General features: G+C 49.8%; 1 protein-coding gene across 1 annotated transcript; it reads right to left on the bottom strand.

Moving 5' to 3' along the window:
* Positions 1–8,109: 8,109 nt before the first annotated feature.
* On the bottom strand, positions 8,110–10,469 carry BLOC1S4 (biogenesis of lysosomal organelles complex 1 subunit 4). Its single transcript, XM_036921384.2, has one exon. It carries the CDS (start codon positions 10,342–10,344, stop codon positions 9,688–9,690), a length of 657 nt encoding a protein of 218 aa, XP_036777279.1. The 5' UTR covers positions 10,345–10,469; the 3' UTR covers positions 8,110–9,687.
* Positions 10,470–19,831: the final 9,362 nt, after the last annotated feature.

The following is a 19,831-nucleotide window of genomic DNA, read 5'->3' as shown; positions in this document are numbered from 1 at the left end:
GGCTAAGTCCTCTGCCTCTGTGTGCTTGCACACTCTGTTCCCTTTGCCTGGAGTGCCCTTCCCCTTCCATCTCTCTGGCAAACTTCAACTCACCCACTATGTTCAGCTCAGCCACCACCTCCATATCCCTGGTTGCTCACTCAACCCTGGACCTTAGGTACAATGCCAAGGTTTCTTTTCATGACAGCCTAGAATTCTTGCTAGCTGTGTCTCCCCTGCTGTTCCTGAGGTCAGGGGCTGTCTCGCTTACATCTGTGTCCTCCAGGCCCAGGCCAATGCCCAGCACATGTCACATATTCAAAACAGCACTTGCTGAGCAAATGAGTAAAGAGTGTGTGTGTAAATGAGGCTGTCCATGGCTGTGGTTCGGATCATGGGCTCTGGAGTCCCTTGCCTGCGTCTAACTTCTGTTTCCACCATTGATGGGTTGTGTGATCTTGGGTAATTTTCTTGGCTTCTCCAGGCCTCAGGCAATGCGAAGTCTGGGGGTGTTTAAAAGCTATGTGTGCCTGGCAGCTCCTATCCATGAGTTTGCGTTAAGCAGTATTTTGTTCTTCTCCACGGATTCTGAGACTGGGAGAAGTATGACACAGTGTGGGACGCAATGGGTGCCCAGAGATGAAGAGCAGGCGCTGGGGCGGGAGCCGTGGTGGGGCCTTGGGCGTGGTCTCCTGCCCTGGCTTGGGTTTTCTCGTCTGTACACAGCAGGGGTTTGCTGTGATTTGAACCCACAGAGTCTGGCCCCTGAACCAGGCACTCTCAGCCACCTCCTCCTGTTTGTGTTCCCTGCCTTCTCAAGAGATTTGGCCACCCCCTCCATCTAGCTGACGGCCCCTACTGCCCCACATTCTTCTCTGCATGAAAAGCGTGATTTTTTTTGTCTTCTCTCTTTACATGAGGGGCATGCTCCACTGTTACTGCTCCACACTTTTCCAGCAAAAGTCAGGACAACCAGCCAGGAAGTGGAATCCCCACATACAGACCCTTATCACCCCACCCAAGGCTTTCTTTCCTGTCTTCACTCAGAAACCTGGCAGAGAGGGACTGGTGACTGGCCTCTCGCCACCTCAGGGCTCCTGCAGATGTTGTCCCCTCGTGCCTTAGCTGCCTCCCTCTCCTGGCTGGGGTCTCAGCATGGATGATACCTCCTACCAGAGGCCTTCTCCCTCCTGCAGCATCCTGGGAGCAGGATCAGGGAGCGTCCTGCCTGGGAGTGGGAGGGTGCAGGGTCAGTGGGTGTGTGCTGGACTGGCTTTCCGGGACACGCAGGGCACCTCTGCTCATGGTTAGGAGTGAGTGACGTCTTCTCTGTGCATCTGCTCCCCATCTCAAAAATGGGGAATCACCTGTCAATCTTCACCTAGTGGGTTCAAATGAAAGAATGCAGGCAGGGGAACCCAGCACAAGGCCAAGTGCATGCTGGCTGTGGAATGTGGCAACTGAGGCTGGGAAGGGACCCACTGCCCAGGGGGCCTGGGAGTTGGGCTGTGGATCCCAGGGTCCTGCTGCCTGGCACACAGCACCCAGCCTGCACAGAGCCAGGAAACTGGGAGCTGAGGAAAGGAGTCAAGGCCTCTCTCCTGGGAGCAGGAAAGATAATACGAAGAATGAAAGGAACAAGCTTCTGACACTACAACAACCTGGAGGATCTCAAGGGCATTATGCTGCTCAGTGAACTAAGCCACTCTTAAACGATTACATGCAGTATGATCCCATTTATATAACACTCTTGGAATAAAAAAAAAACAACAAATGTCGGGAGCAGATCAGTGGTTGCCAGGGGTCAGAGGGAGGAGGGGGCATGGCCACCAAGGGGATAGCATAAGGGAGTTCGGGGGAATGACAGAACAGTTCTGTACCTGGGGTGGTGGACACACATATTGTGTGCATTAAAATGTATAGAACTATGTACAGAGAGAAGAAGTGAGGGCATGGAAACAGGAGAAGCCTGAATAAGGCTTGTGGTTCAGCTAGTAGCATTGTGCCAATGTCAATTCTGGGGCTTGATCCCTGCATGGTGGTTATGTAAGATGCTGCCATTGCGGGGAGCTGGGTGAAGGGCAAATGGGAACTCTCTGAACTATTTTTGCAACTTCTATGCAAGTCGATAACTACTTCAAAATAAAAAAATTAGGAAAACAAAGAACACTGAGACTACTTCACCTAATAACAGCGGAACACACATTCTTCACAAGCTCACATGGGACATTCATAAAGACAGATCACATCCAAAATAGCCCATAAAACTCATCTTAAAGTTGAAAAAATATAAATCATACAATGTTTACCATCAGACTGTAGTGGAATTAAGCTAGAAGTCAGTACCAGAAAGCTGGAAAATGCGCAAATTCTTGGAGATTTAACAATGCTCTTCTAAATCACAGGAGTTAAAGAAATTTCAGGAGAATTTAAAAATTGTTTGAATGAAATGAAACTGAAAATACAGTTTATCTAAACTGTAGCCAAAGCAGTGCTTAGAAGGAAATGTATAGCATTGGACGCATATATTAGAAAAGAAGAAAGATCTAAAATCAGTAATCTAAGCTTCCACGTTAGGAAATGAAGGAAAGAAGAACAAATTCAATCCAAACTAGGCAAAAGGAAATACAGCCCTGAGAAGGGCTGCTCAAAGTCTCAGGGGTCGTGGGCAGTTTATTAATGGACTGCCAGGCAGGGTGGCCACCATGTGGCTGCCTGTTTGGCTTCTTAGCTGTGAACCAATAGCTGTGTGAGCCTGAGTAGTGCCAGAGCACCTATTTTGGTTCCTTTGGAGTCTCCCAAGGTTTTGGTGTCTCTGGAGTCAGTTTGCATCGGCCTCTACTTCCCACAGACAGAGAGGGTCGGGAAGGTTCTGCACCTCTCAGAGCCTCTATGGGCTCACCCATGTGCCTTGGAAGCTAGTGTCCAGCTTCCTGAAGGTTAGCTGTTGCCCGTGGCAGCAATGTGAAGCGCTCTGTTCTGTGCTCTGAGCTTCATTGCTTGTGTGCTGGTGTGGACACAGGGCTTGTCCCAGTGGGCAAGAGCTTCCACTTGGGCTCTCCCATCCATCACTAGGAAGGCTGGGCTTCTTGGGGCCCCACCAGCCAGCTGCAGGGACCACTGTCCCCAGGTCCACTGGGTGGAAGCCAACAGAGGGAAGGAAGCCACCCCAGGGGTACTGGCTGTAATTCAGCAACTCCACCCAGCCAAGAAACAGGACCCAGAGTGCCTAGCACCCAGATGAATCACCTCCCCTGGGGAGGGAAGGGTGGACAGGAGGGCCAACAGTGACTCAACAAGATGGGAATGCAGCACTTGCCACAGCTGTTGTTACCGCAGTTGGCATCTTCTCCATCACCACCATCTACCAAAAACCGCAACCTCCTATCACCTCACCCCCATGAGCAGGGCCATCATCAAAAATCCCCCAAAATAACAAGTGTTGGTGAGGATGTGGCAATATGGGACTCCGGTGCACTGTTCCTGGGCATTTAAAGGGTGTAGCGGCTGCAGAAAACAAGACGGTTGTCCCTCAAAAAAGTGACAGTAGAACCACCACAGGATCAAGTAATTTCACTTCTGGTGTCACCGAGCTGAACAACCCTACGTCCATTGCCAGATGCGCAGCAAAGCCAAACACTGACACTGGTGTGCACTGAAAGAAAGTGGGCGTTTATTTCAGGGTGCCAAGCAAGAATGGGTGGCTAATGCCCAAGGTCCAGAACTCCTTGCTGGCTCACAAGCAGGGGGTTTAAAGCCAAAATTACAAGAAAGAGCACAGGGGATGTAGTGAGTTCATGCCCACTTCTCTGATGGGTCAGTGGGGAGGTGACAGGGGAGAATTTCAGAAACCTAAGTCATCACTCTTCTGACTTCACCCAGTCTGGGGTCTACGAGCTTGCGGTCAGCAGGTGGCCCATAGGGTGGGGGTCTAAGTTCCTGCAAAACATGTCAAGGACACAGGAGTCAAGAGTTTATCTATGACCATGTGAGAACTCTGAGTCCTGCAACTGTTCAGTTTGCTTACCCTGGTTTGCAAACTCCCATTTTCTCTAATCTCTAACTGCCCGGTCTAATTCCCATATTCTGGGTCACAATTAAGGGACTCGAGCTTCTCTTGTTAATGAGAAGTGAGCAGCTTCATCCAGGAGGAGGTACCTGCTCAGTTTTACTGGTTATTTATCCAAAAGAAATTGAAAGCAGGGTCTCAAAGAGATATTCATAACCCCAGGTTCACAGCAATATTATTCATAATAGCCAAAGGTAGAAGCAACCCACGGGCCCATCAGCAGATGACTGGATAAACAAAATGTAGTCTGGACATATGACAGAAATACTGAGCTTTAAAAAGAAAGGAGATCGTGTCACACGCTACAGCTTGAGGGTGAAGCTTGAGGACATTATGCAAGGTGAAATACTGTAAGTGACATATTTTAAGACATACTGTAGATGAAATAAGTCAGCCCAAAAGGACAAAGACTGTATGACTGCACTCCTGTGCGTGCCCTAGAGTAGTCAGAGAGACAGAAAGTAGAAGGGTGGCTGCCAGCAGCTGGGAGAGGGACACTTGGGGAGTTAGTATTTAGGGGAGACAGAGTTTCTGTTCTGCAAGATGTAGAGTGCTCTGGGACTGGATGGCAAGGATGGCTGCACAGCAACGGGGACGTGCTTAATACCACTCAATGGCGCACTGAAAAATGGTTAAGATGGCAAACTTACGTGTATTTTAACACAAATGTAAAGAAAAATAATGTAAACAATGATTGAACTAATAAAGTCAGTTTTTTAAAAAAAGAATGCTTACATTTCCAACTCAGAGGCTTTCCTGAGCAATCTCATAAAGCAGCAGTGCTGGCACCTGAAACCCAACATGCTCTAAACTACTTGTAAGTCTCACGTTGCTGCCTCCCCTCCCCGCCCCTCGCCCCAGCCTCCCATTCTGCTGGTTCTAATTTCATTTAATAGGGTCAGGGAACAATATGCTACTCAGAAAGTCTACCAGGAAGCATTTTTAGAATCCGGAAAGTGAAAGATATGGGGTTGCGGGGAGTCTACCTTTTTTCCCCTCGGAAAACACTGAAATAGGTTTCCTGGTTTTGCTGGGACAACTTGCTAAATTAACATCAAAGAAGCCTGTAGCTACAGCCCTCACCATTTCTGCCCGCCCGTGTGCTCCTTGTCGACTGCCTGCTCATCCTCCTGACCATTTCATCCATTCGACAGACATGTCTGAGCACCTGCTCTGTGACAGGCACTGTGCCCGTTGCCTGGGCTTCTGGGTGCACACAACGGGCAAAGTCCATGCTCCTTGTCCTCGTGGAGTAGACGAACAGACAAGCAAATAAGTCAGTGAGCATGCTCAATCCAGGCAGAGAGAAGAGAGGAGAGTGAGGACAGCAAGCAGGGTGAGGGACAGGCCGTCGTCAGCTACCCACCAGGCTGGGCATTCCCAGCCCACCTTCCTCCCCTCCCACACCCCATGCAAGATGAGCAGCCTTGGGTAACAGCTGTGGGCCCCACACTGTGAGCCCCCCCGGGGTGGACAGGGCCTGAACGCTCTGAATCTCCAGTGCCCAGGGCCAGTGACTGCCCCATAGTTGATGTGGTTTAGTTCCCAAAGGCCTGGCTGGACCAGCCCTGTTTGGCGGCCTTTCTCGCTCCGGCAGCGCCCCCTGCTGGGGCAGGCGCAGTCCTTGCAGCCCCGAGGATTGGCACCCTCCCACAGGAGGGGGCCTGGGGCCCTCAGGATTCCCTTCCTCCTCCACAGGCACAAGGCACACATGACCACAGAGGGACACATCCCCTTTCAGACGACAGTCACAAAGAAGCTCTGGAACACATTTCCTTCTCTACTACTAGAACTAATGATTTAGGTCACTGGACAAAGTTTTTTAAGAAACGATTTTAAACACTGTTAAACGGTTAAGTTGTGGGGATGGAGGTTGGAGTTGTGTTTCGCAAGAGAATCTGTAGAAAGGTAGTTCTGCAAGTTCTACATCAACACCCAGGGGCACAGTCAGGAACAAGGTCCTCTTGGAGCCACAGGAATACTTATTTGGATTTTAACAAGTTCAGTTCCCAAACCTTGGGCTGGACTGTGTGTCTGACCCTTTCATCCACTGGCCTGACAAGCTCTTGAAGAACCAGGTCTTATTTCCCTTGTATCCTCATTTCTCCCTTGTGCAAACATTTGCTTGAACATAATATTTGCCTGTGTCGGTCATTCCTCGCGGGGCCACCAGTTTTTGTCTAGCTGTTTGTTCACCCCACCAGCCTGACAGTCATTCATTCTACAGATGTCTGAATGTGTCAGGCACGGTGTCACCAGCTGAGAGTGCAGGCAAGGTGGAGAAAGGACAGCACACACGCCCGCCTGCAGCCCGTGAGGCAGCCAGCAGACACACAGACAGTTGTGGTGAGTGCCATGAAGGGAACACACTGCCAAGGACACCTTCCAGGGTCAAAGGGAAGCCAGAGGGGCCGAAGACAAGGTCAGTTGAGGGTCGGGCAGGCCATAGGACAGAATGGAATTTTATTCTGACACACTGAGAAGCTGATGAGTGTCCGAAGCCCAGTATGTCCAATGTAGGGTTTTTAAAGACCCCTTTGGGTGTGTGTACAATGTAGATAGTGGCTTGGAGAAGGGACAGGGGAAGCAGGAAACCACTTATGAGACTGTTGAGTGGCTCAGGTGAGTTGGGGTATTGGTGGGGACGGAGAGGGGCCAGGGTGCATCTGGGGTGTTTTGGGTGGGGCCTGTAATCATACTGTTGATTGGATGTCTGCTCTTACTATGAACAGATTATTGTAAGTCAAAGTCCTTAGAACACACTGCCATGAGAGTCCATGAGGCAAAGTTTCTGGTAAGTGGGTGACGAGGCCGAGAGGAGCCAAGCTGGGCGTCCCTTGCCTGTGACTTCTCTCACATTCAGATAGCTGGTGACCTGGGCTCCATCTGCCATCCTGAGCCCATCTTTCTCCTTCCTCACTTTCAGCAGCAGAAGGAATCGTTAGCATATAGTACTTTTCATCTTCTCAGGCTATGCCTTCTGATGGCTATTTAGCCAAGCTAGTTTAAACTTTAAATCCCAGGCTATTAAGGTTTTCCCTCTCATTGTGTCTCTTGTGTTTCAAGAAATGCCTGTTTTCATGAGTTAAGTTTTATTCACACACAGCCTGCATATTTATTTACATATCATGTGTGGGTGCTTTTGTACTACAAGGGTGGAGCAAGTAGTTGTTGAGACCATGCAGCTTGTAATTCTATTCACTGTCAGGTCCTTTGAGGATTTTGCCCACCGCTGTCCTAACATAGCAGGTTTCACACCAGGCTGTCTGACACTTAAAACTATGATGGATCTACCCCTTCACACATTCTCACGTTTCTAAAAGTTCTGGCTTGAGGGAAAAGGAGCCAAAAGGTGCTTACCAGCTCATTAGTACCCAATTTTATGTGTGTGCAAAATTGACTCCTGGATGCTGGAGGCTGCCCCTGATCTGAGGGGAAGTCTTATGGACTCCTGACAAGCCGTCTGCGGTTACTGTGCTCTCGGGTGTAGAAGGAAGTCAGTTGACTCCAGTGGGACTGGTTGGATGTCCCTCTCAAGCTAAAGGCCCATCTCAGTTTATTCCTGTAGAAAGCAGAGGTGCCCCAACCCCAGCTGAAGAGATGGTGGCAGCAGTCACCTAGGATGGCAGCTGGGCCTTGCCCTACAGCTCCAGGAGTGGGGGCCGCTCCCAGCTTATTAACTTAGGGAGAGGCAGAAGGACCCGTTTTCCAAGAACCAAAGGCCCTCCTCAACCCTCCAGCTGGTCCAGGGTAGAAGAGGGAGCCAGGAAGGGGCTAAAGGTGGCAGTGCAAAAGAGAACAGGAGCATGCCTGATTCCCCCAATGCTCATTCTTGAGACCGACTTTCATCTGATGTCTGCCTTGTACTATGCAAACCAGCTTCAAGTCCTCATTCCAAAGGTGCTGCACTAATAATCCCTATTTAAAAAGCTCAGAAACAACACGGATTGGCTACCAGTATTTCTGAAACCAAGTTCTAAGTACACATATCACCGTGTGAGTTATCTACACTGGGACTTTAAAAAAGTATTGACAGAAAATTATACATGATTAGCTTTAAAAGCTGTTAAGCTGAATTTTATTCTTTACTGGTTATGGGTACTTTTAATTTTCTCAATCCAATTTTTTTGTAGGTTATGAAAATATCTAAGCATGATATATTCCTAATTAAGAAGTTTTACTTTACAGCCCAGTTGTTAATTTATGCTTTCTGGAATTTAGAATTTCTATTATGCAGATATTAAATCTCAGCTTTAAAATTATTCTTATTTTTCATAACTTGTCCCAAATATTACCTACTTTTTAACACTGAGTTCACAAACCAGTTTAGGAATACAGGTGTTATGTAACAAAGCTACTTCATACTGAGTGACTATGTGCAGGGATATACTTCAGAGCAGTACCCAACAGCTACCAAATACTAAGGCAGGTTATTTGTCCTTTCACTTCTAAATCTACGATTTCCTTAGTTTGCAATTAATGATCTACCTGAATAAAAAATGTAAATGTGTGACGCAGAAGGTCCATGAAAGCTAAGGGTTACATTATCAGATTTTCCATAACACGGCTAAGTGGAACTATACCTACAGTACCAACCTCAAAGATCTATGATAAATGGCACAAAGGCAACCTAAGCTGGATGCTTATTTGAGGTCTTCTATTTAGGAAGACCACTTTATAAAACAGATTAAAATCAAGATCAAAGCCTGTTGTATTGACAAGAGATCTCTGAGTCCATGTTGTCAGTGTGAAAAAACAAAACCCTAACGCCACTCATTCACACAAGTGACTGACGAACTGTTCATTTTCAGGGGAAAGAAACATACAATGCTGTGAAATAGTAGCTAAGGTTTTTCACATTAGTCTTCTAAAGGAGGTACTCCCAAGCCACTTCTCATTATATCACTAAAATCATGAGCAACATGTCTATTTTCAAACAAACCAAAAGGAAATATGTAAAGCCTTTTCAGAAGGAAAGCTTTTCCAGTAAAATTTAAAATTTTCCCTAATATTTAAGTTATAAACCAAACACTGACAACCATATATATACGTATATAATATATATATATATATACGTATATATACGTTTGGACAAACTGAGATTGTGAGGTCCTACTTTCAAATACAACTGCAGAATTGGTTGCAAAAAAATCATCACTACACTTTCTCAGAAATTGAATAATTTCCTTTGGTTTGCAATCCACGATATGGAAAGTTTAATATAATGTTGGATAACCGATCATTTACACGAAAAGTAAGCTATAGGAAGTCGAATCACTATTAAGATAAAAAAATAAGGCTTTAACGGCTCAGCAGTTTTTAAGATCATATAAATACATAAACCTTGAAAAGGGTGAGCTCTAAAATCCATAAAAGTAACAGTTCTGCCATAGCGCATAGATATTTCATTCGTTTTGTGTCCCCGATCCACACCACCAAGCAGCTTTCAGGTAAGAATTGGAAGAAAATCATATCCTACGTGAAATAATGACGATGGTGAGAATGAGAGTGTGCAAAAAAAACCAACAACTTTAAAATCCCATTCTCCAACATCGTAGGTCTAGTAACAGGATTTTTCAAGTGATGCAATACCCGCGACGATCTCCAACAGCGTCCTCGGGCAGCGCTGGCCGGCGGACTCATATCTGAGGTCTTTCGCTGCAACAGGGAAAGTGGTCTTCGGTCCGAAACAGGGCAGGGGGCTCGTAGCCGGTCCGCTGGAGCCCGCCGGAGGGCGCCCTGCCGAAGAAGGAGGGCGCGCTGATCGAGTGCAGGAGCTTCCTGAACGTGCTGGGGAAGGCCCCCAGCTCGGCCTCCGCCCTGGCGACCTGCTCCTCCATCCGGGCCACGCCGGCGCCGATCATCCCCACGAACGCCTCCAGCCTGTCGATCCTGCCGTACACCCGCCGCATCTCGGCCGCCTTCGCGTGGATGCGAGGCACGCCCTCGCCGACGACATGGGAGGAGTCACCGCGCAGCATGTCCAGCATGCCCACGAACTCGTCCACCCTGGTGAGGAGGTCCTCCAGGCTCGCGTCCAGGGCCTCGACCTCGGGCCGCGCCCCGGCTCCGGGCAGCAGGCAGGCGGCGTAGCCGGCGGCGGCGCGGCGCAGCAGCGGCAGGTCGCGGCCCAGCGCTCCCAGCTCCGGGCCCTCCTCCTCCCAAGGCCCCGAGGCGCTGCTGTGGCTCTGGGACACGTTGCCGCTGTCTCTGCTCCACGAAGCGCCCTGGGGCTCGACCTCCTCCGCCGCCGGGCCCTGGCGCGGCTGCCCGAGGTACTCCGGCGACCCCTCCATGGCTCGCCACGGCCCCGGTTGCCTGCTCAGGCGCCCGCTCCGCTTCCGGCCGCCCGGGCCCAGGCCTGCGCACGCACCAATCCCTGGTGCCGGCGTCGTTTGCGCATGCGCTCACACTTAGAACCCTTTTTAAAATAGAAAGTAAAACGGAAATATGATGGAGTGCACACATGTTAAGTGGAGGTATTGATTGTTTTTACATATACATGCAACCGTGTAATTTCCATCCAGATCAAGATAGAACATGTCCAGGGCCATGAAGGACTCCATCCTGTCACTAATTTCTTCTTAATGCTCATAGTAAAACGTCTGTTAGACCTTGATATTCTTGACTTTGAAAGGTCCCAGCCTCTTCAGATAGCTAAAATGAATAAAGACATGGCTTCATAGCAAAGATCAAATCCAGGACACTGCTATAAAAATCAAAGAGTTGTGGCAGTTAAATCCCTCTTCCCATTCCCACCTCCTTTGGTTGCCCAATTTATTGTTAAGAAAAAGGCATTTTTCCTTTTTTTTTGAGGTATCATTGGTGAAAGGAAGGAGCGACACACAGCAGCAATTCACCGGAGAATTCTGCTTTATTAGGGAAAGGTGCTGGGTTATATAGGAAGGGGCATGAGCTGATTGAGGTGCCACTTCTATGGGGCTGGTGGCTATTGGCTAGGTGCTGGGATTGGGAGGGGGGCGAGGGGTGATGGGGCTTCAGGTGGCGCCGGCGGGAACCGAGGGCCTGGAAGAGAAGCAGGAAGTTCGCCATCTTATGGGTGGGGGCGCTTCATTCCCCCCTTTCTCTATGGGGTTGTGGACGTTGCTTTCTCTCTGCTTCCTGCTGAATGGGGGGCAGAGAAGGGAGTGAGGGCTTGAGAACTGGGAGGAAAGGGTTGATAGGACTCCCCACAGTAAGGACGAGTAGATGTGGACTTCTTCAGGTTGGAAATCAATGAAGGTTCCCTGTAACCATAGGTCAAGGACTTGTTGATTCCAATGGTGCCAAGAGGATACGGGTGCCAGAAGCCAGGCGTCTGCGGCCATTGTTTCCAGGAACAGTTTCCAGCGGAGAGAGGGGTCCATCTCAGCGTGCGGTGAGGAGGTTACATGAGGGTGAGGGATCTTATGTGGCTAAAAGCTGGTAGTTCCTGAGTAAAAGCTGGTTGAAAGTTTGGTTAGAGATTTTACCGACTTGGGATTTGATAAACTTTATTATACAAGGCAAGAAGAGACAGGCGAGGAGAATGATTATTATAGGGCCTGCAATGGGCCAAAGCCAGGTAAGGAAGGGGTTTGTCAGTATTGAAGAGGATGGGTTGGAATTGGAAGCAGAGTGGAGGCTGGAGGCAAGGTCGGTGAGTTTGGTAATGTCAGTTTCTACAATGCCGGATTCGTTGATGTAATAGCAGCACTCTTCCCGAAGGAAGACGCAGGTGCCACCCTTCTCGGCTGTAAGCAGATCTAAGGCCCGCCGGTTTTGAAGGGTGACCTTAGCTAGCGAAGTGACCTGTCTTTGGAGAGAGGCCAGGGAATCGGCAGTGGATGTCAGAGCTCCCTCAAGTTTGGCGTTGAGATCTCTAATTGCCCATAGAGAGTGACCCAAGGCTCCCCCTGAAAATCCTGCCCCAATGGCTGAGGTGGCTAGGGAAATACCGACCATAATGGGAAGGAAAGCAGCCCTTCTTGTGCGCAAGGGCAAGGGAGGTTGGAGCTCAAGGAATTCTGCCATGCTGTAAAGTGTAAGCTGTGGGATTAGGGTGACGAGAATGCAGGGTGTGCTGGAGTTAGGAGGCAGTGAGTTGAAAAGACTGCCATTACACCAAAAGAAGTGTCCCGGTTGCGTAAAAGTCTTAGAGCCGGAGGTAGGGGTGTAGATAGAGAGACAGTGAAGTGCGCTGGAGGGGGGAGGGGTTGGGCCTACACAGTGGTGGATGGTGAGATTGTTTGCATATTCTGGTTCCCATAGGGGTATGTCTTCCAGGGGATGGAGGGGTTGTCCTTCTGCGTGAAAGGAGTAATTGGAAATGTTAAGGGGCACGGCGGCTAGCAGTGGGCGCTGTAGTGATGCGCACAAGAAACAATTGGCGGTGTTAAGGGTGTGGTTGAGAAAGATGGTGGTGTCCTGAATAAGCTGTAACCAAGAGTAGGAGGAATTGGAAGAGGGGCGGGGATAAGAAGATAAAGAGGCGCCGTCAAGAGTTTGGATAATGACTTTTTCGGAATGTCTGATATCTGATGCAACTTGAGAGATCTGGGAATGAGAGGGAACATACTCTTGAGAGATATGAAGGGTACCGTGGGGGGTCGAGGACCCCCCATAGTAAACTGAGGCTGTGACTCCGGTGGCCCATCGAGAGTCCCAGGGATCTGGGATTGATAAGGAGAATGAGCTGTTGGGATATTTTATGAAACGGTTGGAGGAGTAATACTGTGGGTACCGGGAGTTACCCATGTAGTGAATGGCGCAAGACCAGTAGGGACATCCCCCGTAGGTGTCTGGCCATCGCCTGCAATAGGCTTGTTTTTGGTCATAGAGGAAGCAGAGGTAGGGAGAATAAAGGTAGCTGCTAGTGAACACTTCGGTGGAGGGAGGAAAGTGGAGGTATAAAGGCTCGGAGCAGCCTTTCAGAGGGCAGTCTGATGTGGCAATGAGGGCAGTAATTTTTGTTTGATGCTGTGTGTAAGTCTGTCTGACTTTGAATCGCCATACAAAGGAGGCTGGGGTGGTGGGGAAGACAATAGGAATGAGGAAAAACGAGAGAGCAGTAAAGGAGGAAAAAATCATGATTCAGGTATGGATGGCAAAGGGGGTGAACGGGAGATGCGGAGTTTCAAGGGATCAGAGGGATGAAGCGTGGTAGAGTAGACAGCGTCTTGGGCTGTATCCGAAGGACTCTGGGTTGTGACTGATGGGTCTTGGGTGTCCAGAGAAGGTGGGTCCTGGGTGTTTGGTTTCAACCTGGAGATATGAATCCAAGGGGTGACAGAGTTATCAGGCAGTGAGAGCTTGGCGGCCGAGGGGGTGCAGAGAATAACTGGGTGTGGACCTTCCCATTTTGGGGTGAGAGAGGGCCGATCTTCTGGTGGCTTATAAAACACTAGTTGGCCGGGCTGTAAGACAGGAGGGTTTTGGGAGGCGGATGGGTCAGGAAGGAGCCAATCCTGATATTTACACAATTCGGTGCGGAGGAGAGAGAGCAGCAGAAGGGCCATATTGGGAGGAATCGGTCCTTTGTGGGAAGGGAGCCCTGGGGGTAGAATTGGGCGGCCGTACATGATCTCAAAGGGTGACAAGAAGGAAGGTTTCTTTGGGAGGGCCCGAATGCGGAGTAGAGCTAAGGGAAGTAAGTGAACCCAGTCAAGGTGTAGTTCTAGAGATAGTTTGGTCAGGATGTCTTTTAGAGTCCTATTGGCTCTTTCTACTTTTCCCGAAGCCTGTGGTCAATAAGGACAATGTAGATGCCAGGGGAGTGAGAGCGACTTGGAGAGGTTCTGAATGATTTGGGCAGTGAACTCAGAGCCGTTATCTGATTGGAGGGAAGTGGGCATCCCGAACCTAGGAAAGATCTGGGTGAGGAGGATAGAGGCAACCACGGATGCTCGTTTGTTAGTGGTGGGGAAAGCTTCGACCCATCCTGAAAATGTATCTACTAACACGAGTAGGTATCTGGTATGCCGTACAGGGGGCATGTTAGTGAAGTCTATTTGCCAATCTGCGGTGGGGACATTATCCCGTGCTTGATGAGCCGGGAAGGGTCGGGCCTTGAGGGGGGTATTAGGGTTAGTGCGTTGGCAGATGGTGCACCTGCGGGTGATTTGGTCAAGTAGGGTTTTGTCTTCAGGAGAGAGAGAAAAAAAGGATTGTAAAAAATGGATTAAGGATTGGGGGCTAGGATGGAACAGATCGTGTAAGAGGCGGAAGAGGGACTCTCTGTCCTGGGAACAGAGGGTGTCTTGTGATAAGGCTAAAACCGCAAGGGCAGACGGATCATTGTCTGGTGCTTCTTCTGATAGGACAATCGACCGGGCTACTCTGTCAGCTTTATTGTTACCTCTTGTAATGGGGGAGTCATCCTTTTGATGTGATTTGCAGTGGACTATGCCCAGTCGGTGTGGGAGTTGTGAAGCCTCTAGAAGTTTAGTAATTAAAGCCGAATTAGTGATGGAATTTCCTTTTGTGGTGAGGAGGCCTCGTTCTTTCCATACTGCTGTGTGAGACAAGAGAATGTGGAATACGTATTTAGAGTCAGTGTACAGTGTGAGAGACGTGTCCTGGGCCAGAGTGCAAGCTCTGGTGGCTGCAACGAGTTCGGCCTGTTGATTGGTTGTACCAGGGGGTAGGGCTCATGCCTCGATGACGTCTTTGAGGGAGACTACTGCGTATCCTGCATAATGGGTGCCCTCATGTTTAAAGGAGGACCCATCAGTAAACCAGATGAGGTCGGAGTGTGAGAGGGCTCCTTCGGAGATCGTGGAGTGGCACGGAAGGAAGTTGTGAAGGGCTTCCAGGCAATCATGCGAGGGAGTATGAGGAGAGTAGGGTAGAGGAAGAAGAGTGGCTGGATTCAGGGGCAGGCAGGGGAGAAAAGAAATGTCTGGATTTTGGAGGAAAGAGGACAGTAAGGTCATGAGTCTGGAGGGAGGGAGAGTCTGTAAACTTTTGTAGGTTAAGAGATCTTTTAGGTGATGTGGGGACAGAATGGTAAGGGGCGCCCTGAATGTCAGTTTATGAGCTTCCTTCTGTAAGAGCTGTCTAGCTGCTAATGCCTGTAGGCAGGGGGCCCATCCCCGAACTGTGGGGTCTAATTGCTTGGAAAGATAAGCTACTGGGGCAAAGGATGGGCCATAATGTTGGCCTAGGACTCCTAGAGCTTGACTGGACCTCTCATGAATGTCTAAAGAAGATGGAGAGCTGGGGCTTCCACAAGGGCTTGATGGAGCTTAATGAAGGAGTGTCAGGGTGAGGAGGATAATGGTTCTTCAGGGGGGCCCTTGCTGAGGTCGTATAGGGGTCTTGCCAACAGGGAGAAGTTAGGGATCCATGCTCTAAAATACCCAGCCAGGCCTAGAAAGGAAAGGATTTCTGTCTTGGTTTTGGGAACGGGCAGGTCAGAGAGGAGCTGTTTTCTGTCTAAGGTAATGGACTTTCTTTGTTGAGATAGAAGGAATCCGAGGGAAGTGACAGAAGGGGAAGAGATTTGAGCTTTGACGGGGGATATCCGGTAACCTCTGGAAGCTAGAAGGTTATGTAGGGAGGCAGTGTCAAGTTGAGACTGTTCCCACGAGGGACTGCAGAGTAGAAGATCGTCCACGTATTGTAATAAGGTAGACTTGGAGTGATCATGATGAAACTGTTTGAGGTCCTGAGCTAGGACCTGTCCAAAAATATGGGGACTATCTCGGAAGCCTTGTGGCAAAACTGTCCAAGTGAGTTGTTCGGAATGTCTTGTGTATGGGTCCGACCAGGTGAAGGCGAAAAAAATCTTGGGAGGAGGGGTCCAGAGGGATAGAAAAAAATGTGTCCTTGAGATCTAGGACTGAGAAGTGGGAGGCCGAGGCGGGGATCTGCGATAAAAGGGTGTATGGATTTGGAACTAAGGGATGGATAGGGACGACGGCCATGTTGACGAGGCGAAGGTCTTGGACTAGGCGGAAAGATCCGTTGGTTTTTTAACAGCTAATATGGGGGTATTAAATGGGGAGTGAGTGGGTCTGAGGTAATTTTTGTTTAAAAGATCTTGGATGATGGGTTGGAGGCCTATGAGGGCTGAAGTGGTTAGGGGGTATTGGGCCTGACAGATATACTGAGAGGGGTCACATAATTTGATAGAGGCAGGAGGACATAGAGCCACGGAGGGGCTTGTAATGTCCCAAACTTTGGGATTTACAGGGTGTATGAGGGCAGAACTGGAGCTTTCATTGGGTAGAGGGGGGTCGTCGGCTATGAGGGCCATCAGAAAGGGAGTACTGGGGGCTGTGGGAGTGGATATAGTTATGGAAACATGGAGGAGAGAAAGGATGTCCCGTCCTAGTAAAGGGATGGGACACTGGGGCATAACCAGGAAGGAGTGGGAGAAAGGTATGGGATTGTCTTGGATTGTGTATAAAGGGGGGTTTTTTAATGGGAAAATCTGTTTACCTCCTACCCCGACTATAGGAGTAATGGCAGGCGTGGTAGGGCCCCGGTGTTCTCGCAAGACTGAGAAGGTGGCTCCTGTATCTAGGAGGAAGGAGATGGGGCGACCGTCTACTAGTAAAGTAACCCTGGGCTCCTGTTTGGTGATGGAAATGGTCGGGCGAGAAGCCCCCGGGCCCCGTCAATCTTCTTCTGCCAGCCCCACTACGGCGGGCTTAGGATGGGGGTTGTTCGTCCAGCCTCCCCTTCGGGTGGTTGGGCAATCAGACCCCCAATGGCCCTTTCTGTGGCATCTGGGGCATGGGGTGGTAGGAGATCTGGGGGAGGGGCAAGCCCTTGACCAATGTCTTTCTTTTCCGCACTTGAAACAAGCTCCTGGGGGGGGCTTGTTTGTAGAGGGGCACCCAGGTTGTGGTTTTATCAGCTGGGCCAACATTTGGAAATTGGCCTGATCAGCCTTTTGTTTATTGCGTTCTTTCTCCTCCTCCTGGTTATGGAAGACTTTAAAGGCCACTGTTAGGATCTCAGTCTGTGGGGTAGCGGGGCCCTGTTCTAACTTTCTGAGTTTAGCTTTAATGTTGGAGTAGCTTTGAGCCAGGAAGTATGTCATAAGGACATGTCTTCTGTCAGGCATTTCTGGGTCCAGGCTGGTAACTGCAATAGGGCTTGAGTGAGTCTAAGAACTCGGAGGGAGTTTCCTCCCTCCTTTGAATTATGTCTTGGAGCTTTTGAAAATTGACTACTTTACGAGCTGCCTTTTTCAGACCTGCTATTAGGCAGCAGGCGAAGATATCTTGAGAGCGGAGACCCACGGCGGTGTTATAATCCCAGTGTGGGTCTTGTTCAGGGACAGCGGTGGGGCCAGGGGGATAGGTGGGGTCAGTCCTGTGGGTTTCGGTAGCGTGCGTTTGGGCGAAGTCCCAAACTCGTCTACGCTCTTCAGGAAGGAGGGTATTGGCCAGGAGCATGAAAATGTCATGATGTGTGAGGCTGTATGACTGGAGGGTCCATTGAAACTCCCTGATATATGTCGTGGGATCAGTGGAAAAGGAACCTAGGCGTTTCTCAAGTTGGGCTAAATATCCTGAGGAGAAAGGGACATGAACATGCACAATGCCTTTGGATTTTGCTACCTCCTGGAGGGGGGCGATAATTTTGGGAGGCCCTCAGGACTGAGTCTGAGGGGGACTGAAGGGTTCTGGCTCAGTCTGTGGGGGAGAAATAGGTGATGGGGACAAAGACGGAGGAGGCTCCTGGGACTTAGTTAGAGGGGGGCTGAAAGGCTCAGGCTCGATCTGCACGGGTGGGGGGAAGGTGAGGGGGACGAAGGTGGAGGGGGTGAGGTGGGGGAGGAGATGGTGGTGGAGGAAGGGATGGGCTGTTGTAGGAGAGGAGGGGGAAGGGAGTGGGCGGGAGGCTTCTGCGGGATGGGGGGGAGGAGGTGGAGGCAGTGGCGACGGTCAGGAGGGGTTGTAGGAGGGGGAGGGGCTGAAGGGGGAAGCCTGTATGGCGGAGGTTCGTTGGCTGGGTCAAAGGTAATCGAAGAGAGACTGGGAGTGTGTGGAGGGGAGGGAGACGGCTTGCAGGCTAGGAGAACTTGGGGTGGGGAACAGGTGGTGCAGAGGCTGGGATTTTGAGCTAGGAGGCAAAAAGCCTCGATATAGGGAATCTCCTTCCATTTTTTCAGGCGCTGGCAGTAGTTAAAGGATCGCGAGTGATGTTAGGATCAAGAGTTCCCCCTGCGGGCCATTGGTTGTGATTGTCTAGGGGGCATGTCGGCCAATCTTGGGAGCAGTATTTGCGGAGAAGTTTTGGTTTTATATCAGGCGTCAGGGAGAGGGTGGCTAGATGCTTGAGCAGGCATTCAAGAGGTGAGCTTCCAGGGAGGGATGAGGAGGCTCCCATGGCTAAAGGACAGAGAAGGAGACAAACGGGAAGACGAACGGAGATCCTCAGACTGGGAGCAGACGGCACGGAGACAAAGGGCGTCCCCGGTGATCCTTGGGGGTCTGCGGAAACTCGTATACGAGTCGGAATTTCGTAGGAAGTGTGGGTCGTCACCCAGACTTCTCTAAGAAGGCAGAGTGCCGGAGTCACGAGGAACCTAGTACTAGGAATTTTCGGCAGAAGGAACGGAAGGGGGATGGGGAAAGGGAGCGTTCTCATCTACAAAAGAGTCACCTCGTTTATGGCTGTTGGAGGAGGGGCCTGAGGGTCCGCCGCAGCCGTGAAGGCCTGAGGCGGGGGGAGTTCCCTCCTCGTCCCCGAGCGTCAGGGCCTTGCCGGACAATCACAGTCAATGGCGCTGTGATAGCTCGGGGAAGAGTGGCCCGCTCTGGGGGAAAACTTACCCAAAGGCCAGAGAGGAGTGGTGAGTGTGAGGAGCCAGCGCCGGAAAAAGAGGACGAGGGCAAGCTGCTGCTGGTGTTGGGGGGAAGATGGGGCCCAGTTGGGGTGTCCCGTCTCCCGGGTTTCGGCACCAGTGAAAGGAAGGAGCAACATATAGCAGCAATTCACCGGAGAATTCCGCTTTATTAAGGAAAGGTGCTGGGTTATATAGGAAGGGGCATGGGGTGATTGAGGTGTCACTTCTACGGGGCTGGTGGCTATTGGCTAGGTGCTGGGATTGGGAGGGGGGCGAGGGTTGATTGGGCTTCAGGTGGCACCGGCGGGAACCGAGGGCCCGGAAGAGAAGCAGGAAGTTCACCATCTTATGGGTGGGGGCCCTTCAATTGGTATACAATCGTATATTAGTTTCAAGTATACAACAGAGTGGTTCAACAGTTACCCATATTATTAAATTCTTACCCCCACTAGTATAGGTACTGTCAACATAGATGTAACAGAGGGATTGAGTATTTTTTCCATGCTGTACTTCCATCCCTGTAACCAACCTACATCATGATTGAGAATTTTTGTGCCCCTTTATCCCCCTCAACCTCCCCAGCCACCCACCCCAACCCCTCCCCCATGGTAACCACCAATTACTTCTCAGTGTCTGTGAGTCTACTGCTATTTTGTTCATTCTGTTTTGCTTTGTATTTATATTCCACAAATAAGTGAAATCATATGCTATTTGTCTTTCTATGTCTGGCTTATTTCTCCAGAGCCATCCATGTTGTTGAAAATGGCAGGGTTTCTTTTTTTATGGCTGAATATTCAATATTCCATTGTGTATATGTACCACATCTTCTTTACCCATTCATCTATTGATGGACATTTAGGTTGTTTCCATATTTTGTCTATTGTAAATAATGTGGCAGTAAACATAGGGGTGCATATATCTTTTTGAATCAAGGATTTTTTCTTCAGGCAAATTTCTAGAAGTGGAATTACTGGGTCAAATGGTATTCCTATTTTTAG

The sequence above is a fragment of the Manis pentadactyla genome, chromosome 5, assembly GCF_030020395.1.
Source record: "Manis pentadactyla isolate mManPen7 chromosome 5, mManPen7.hap1, whole genome shotgun sequence".
Taxonomy (NCBI): Eukaryota; Metazoa; Chordata; class Mammalia; order Pholidota; family Manidae; genus Manis; species Manis pentadactyla.
Note: the sequence above shows the minus strand (reverse complement) of the source record. Positions and strands in the feature narration are given on the sequence as shown.

Bases quoted from the DNA above. Each gene is read 5' to 3' on its own strand.
- BLOC1S4 (XM_036921384.2), bottom strand. From the start codon at position 10,344: ATGGAGGGGTCGCCGGAGTACCTCGGGCAGCCGCGCCAGGGCCCGGCG.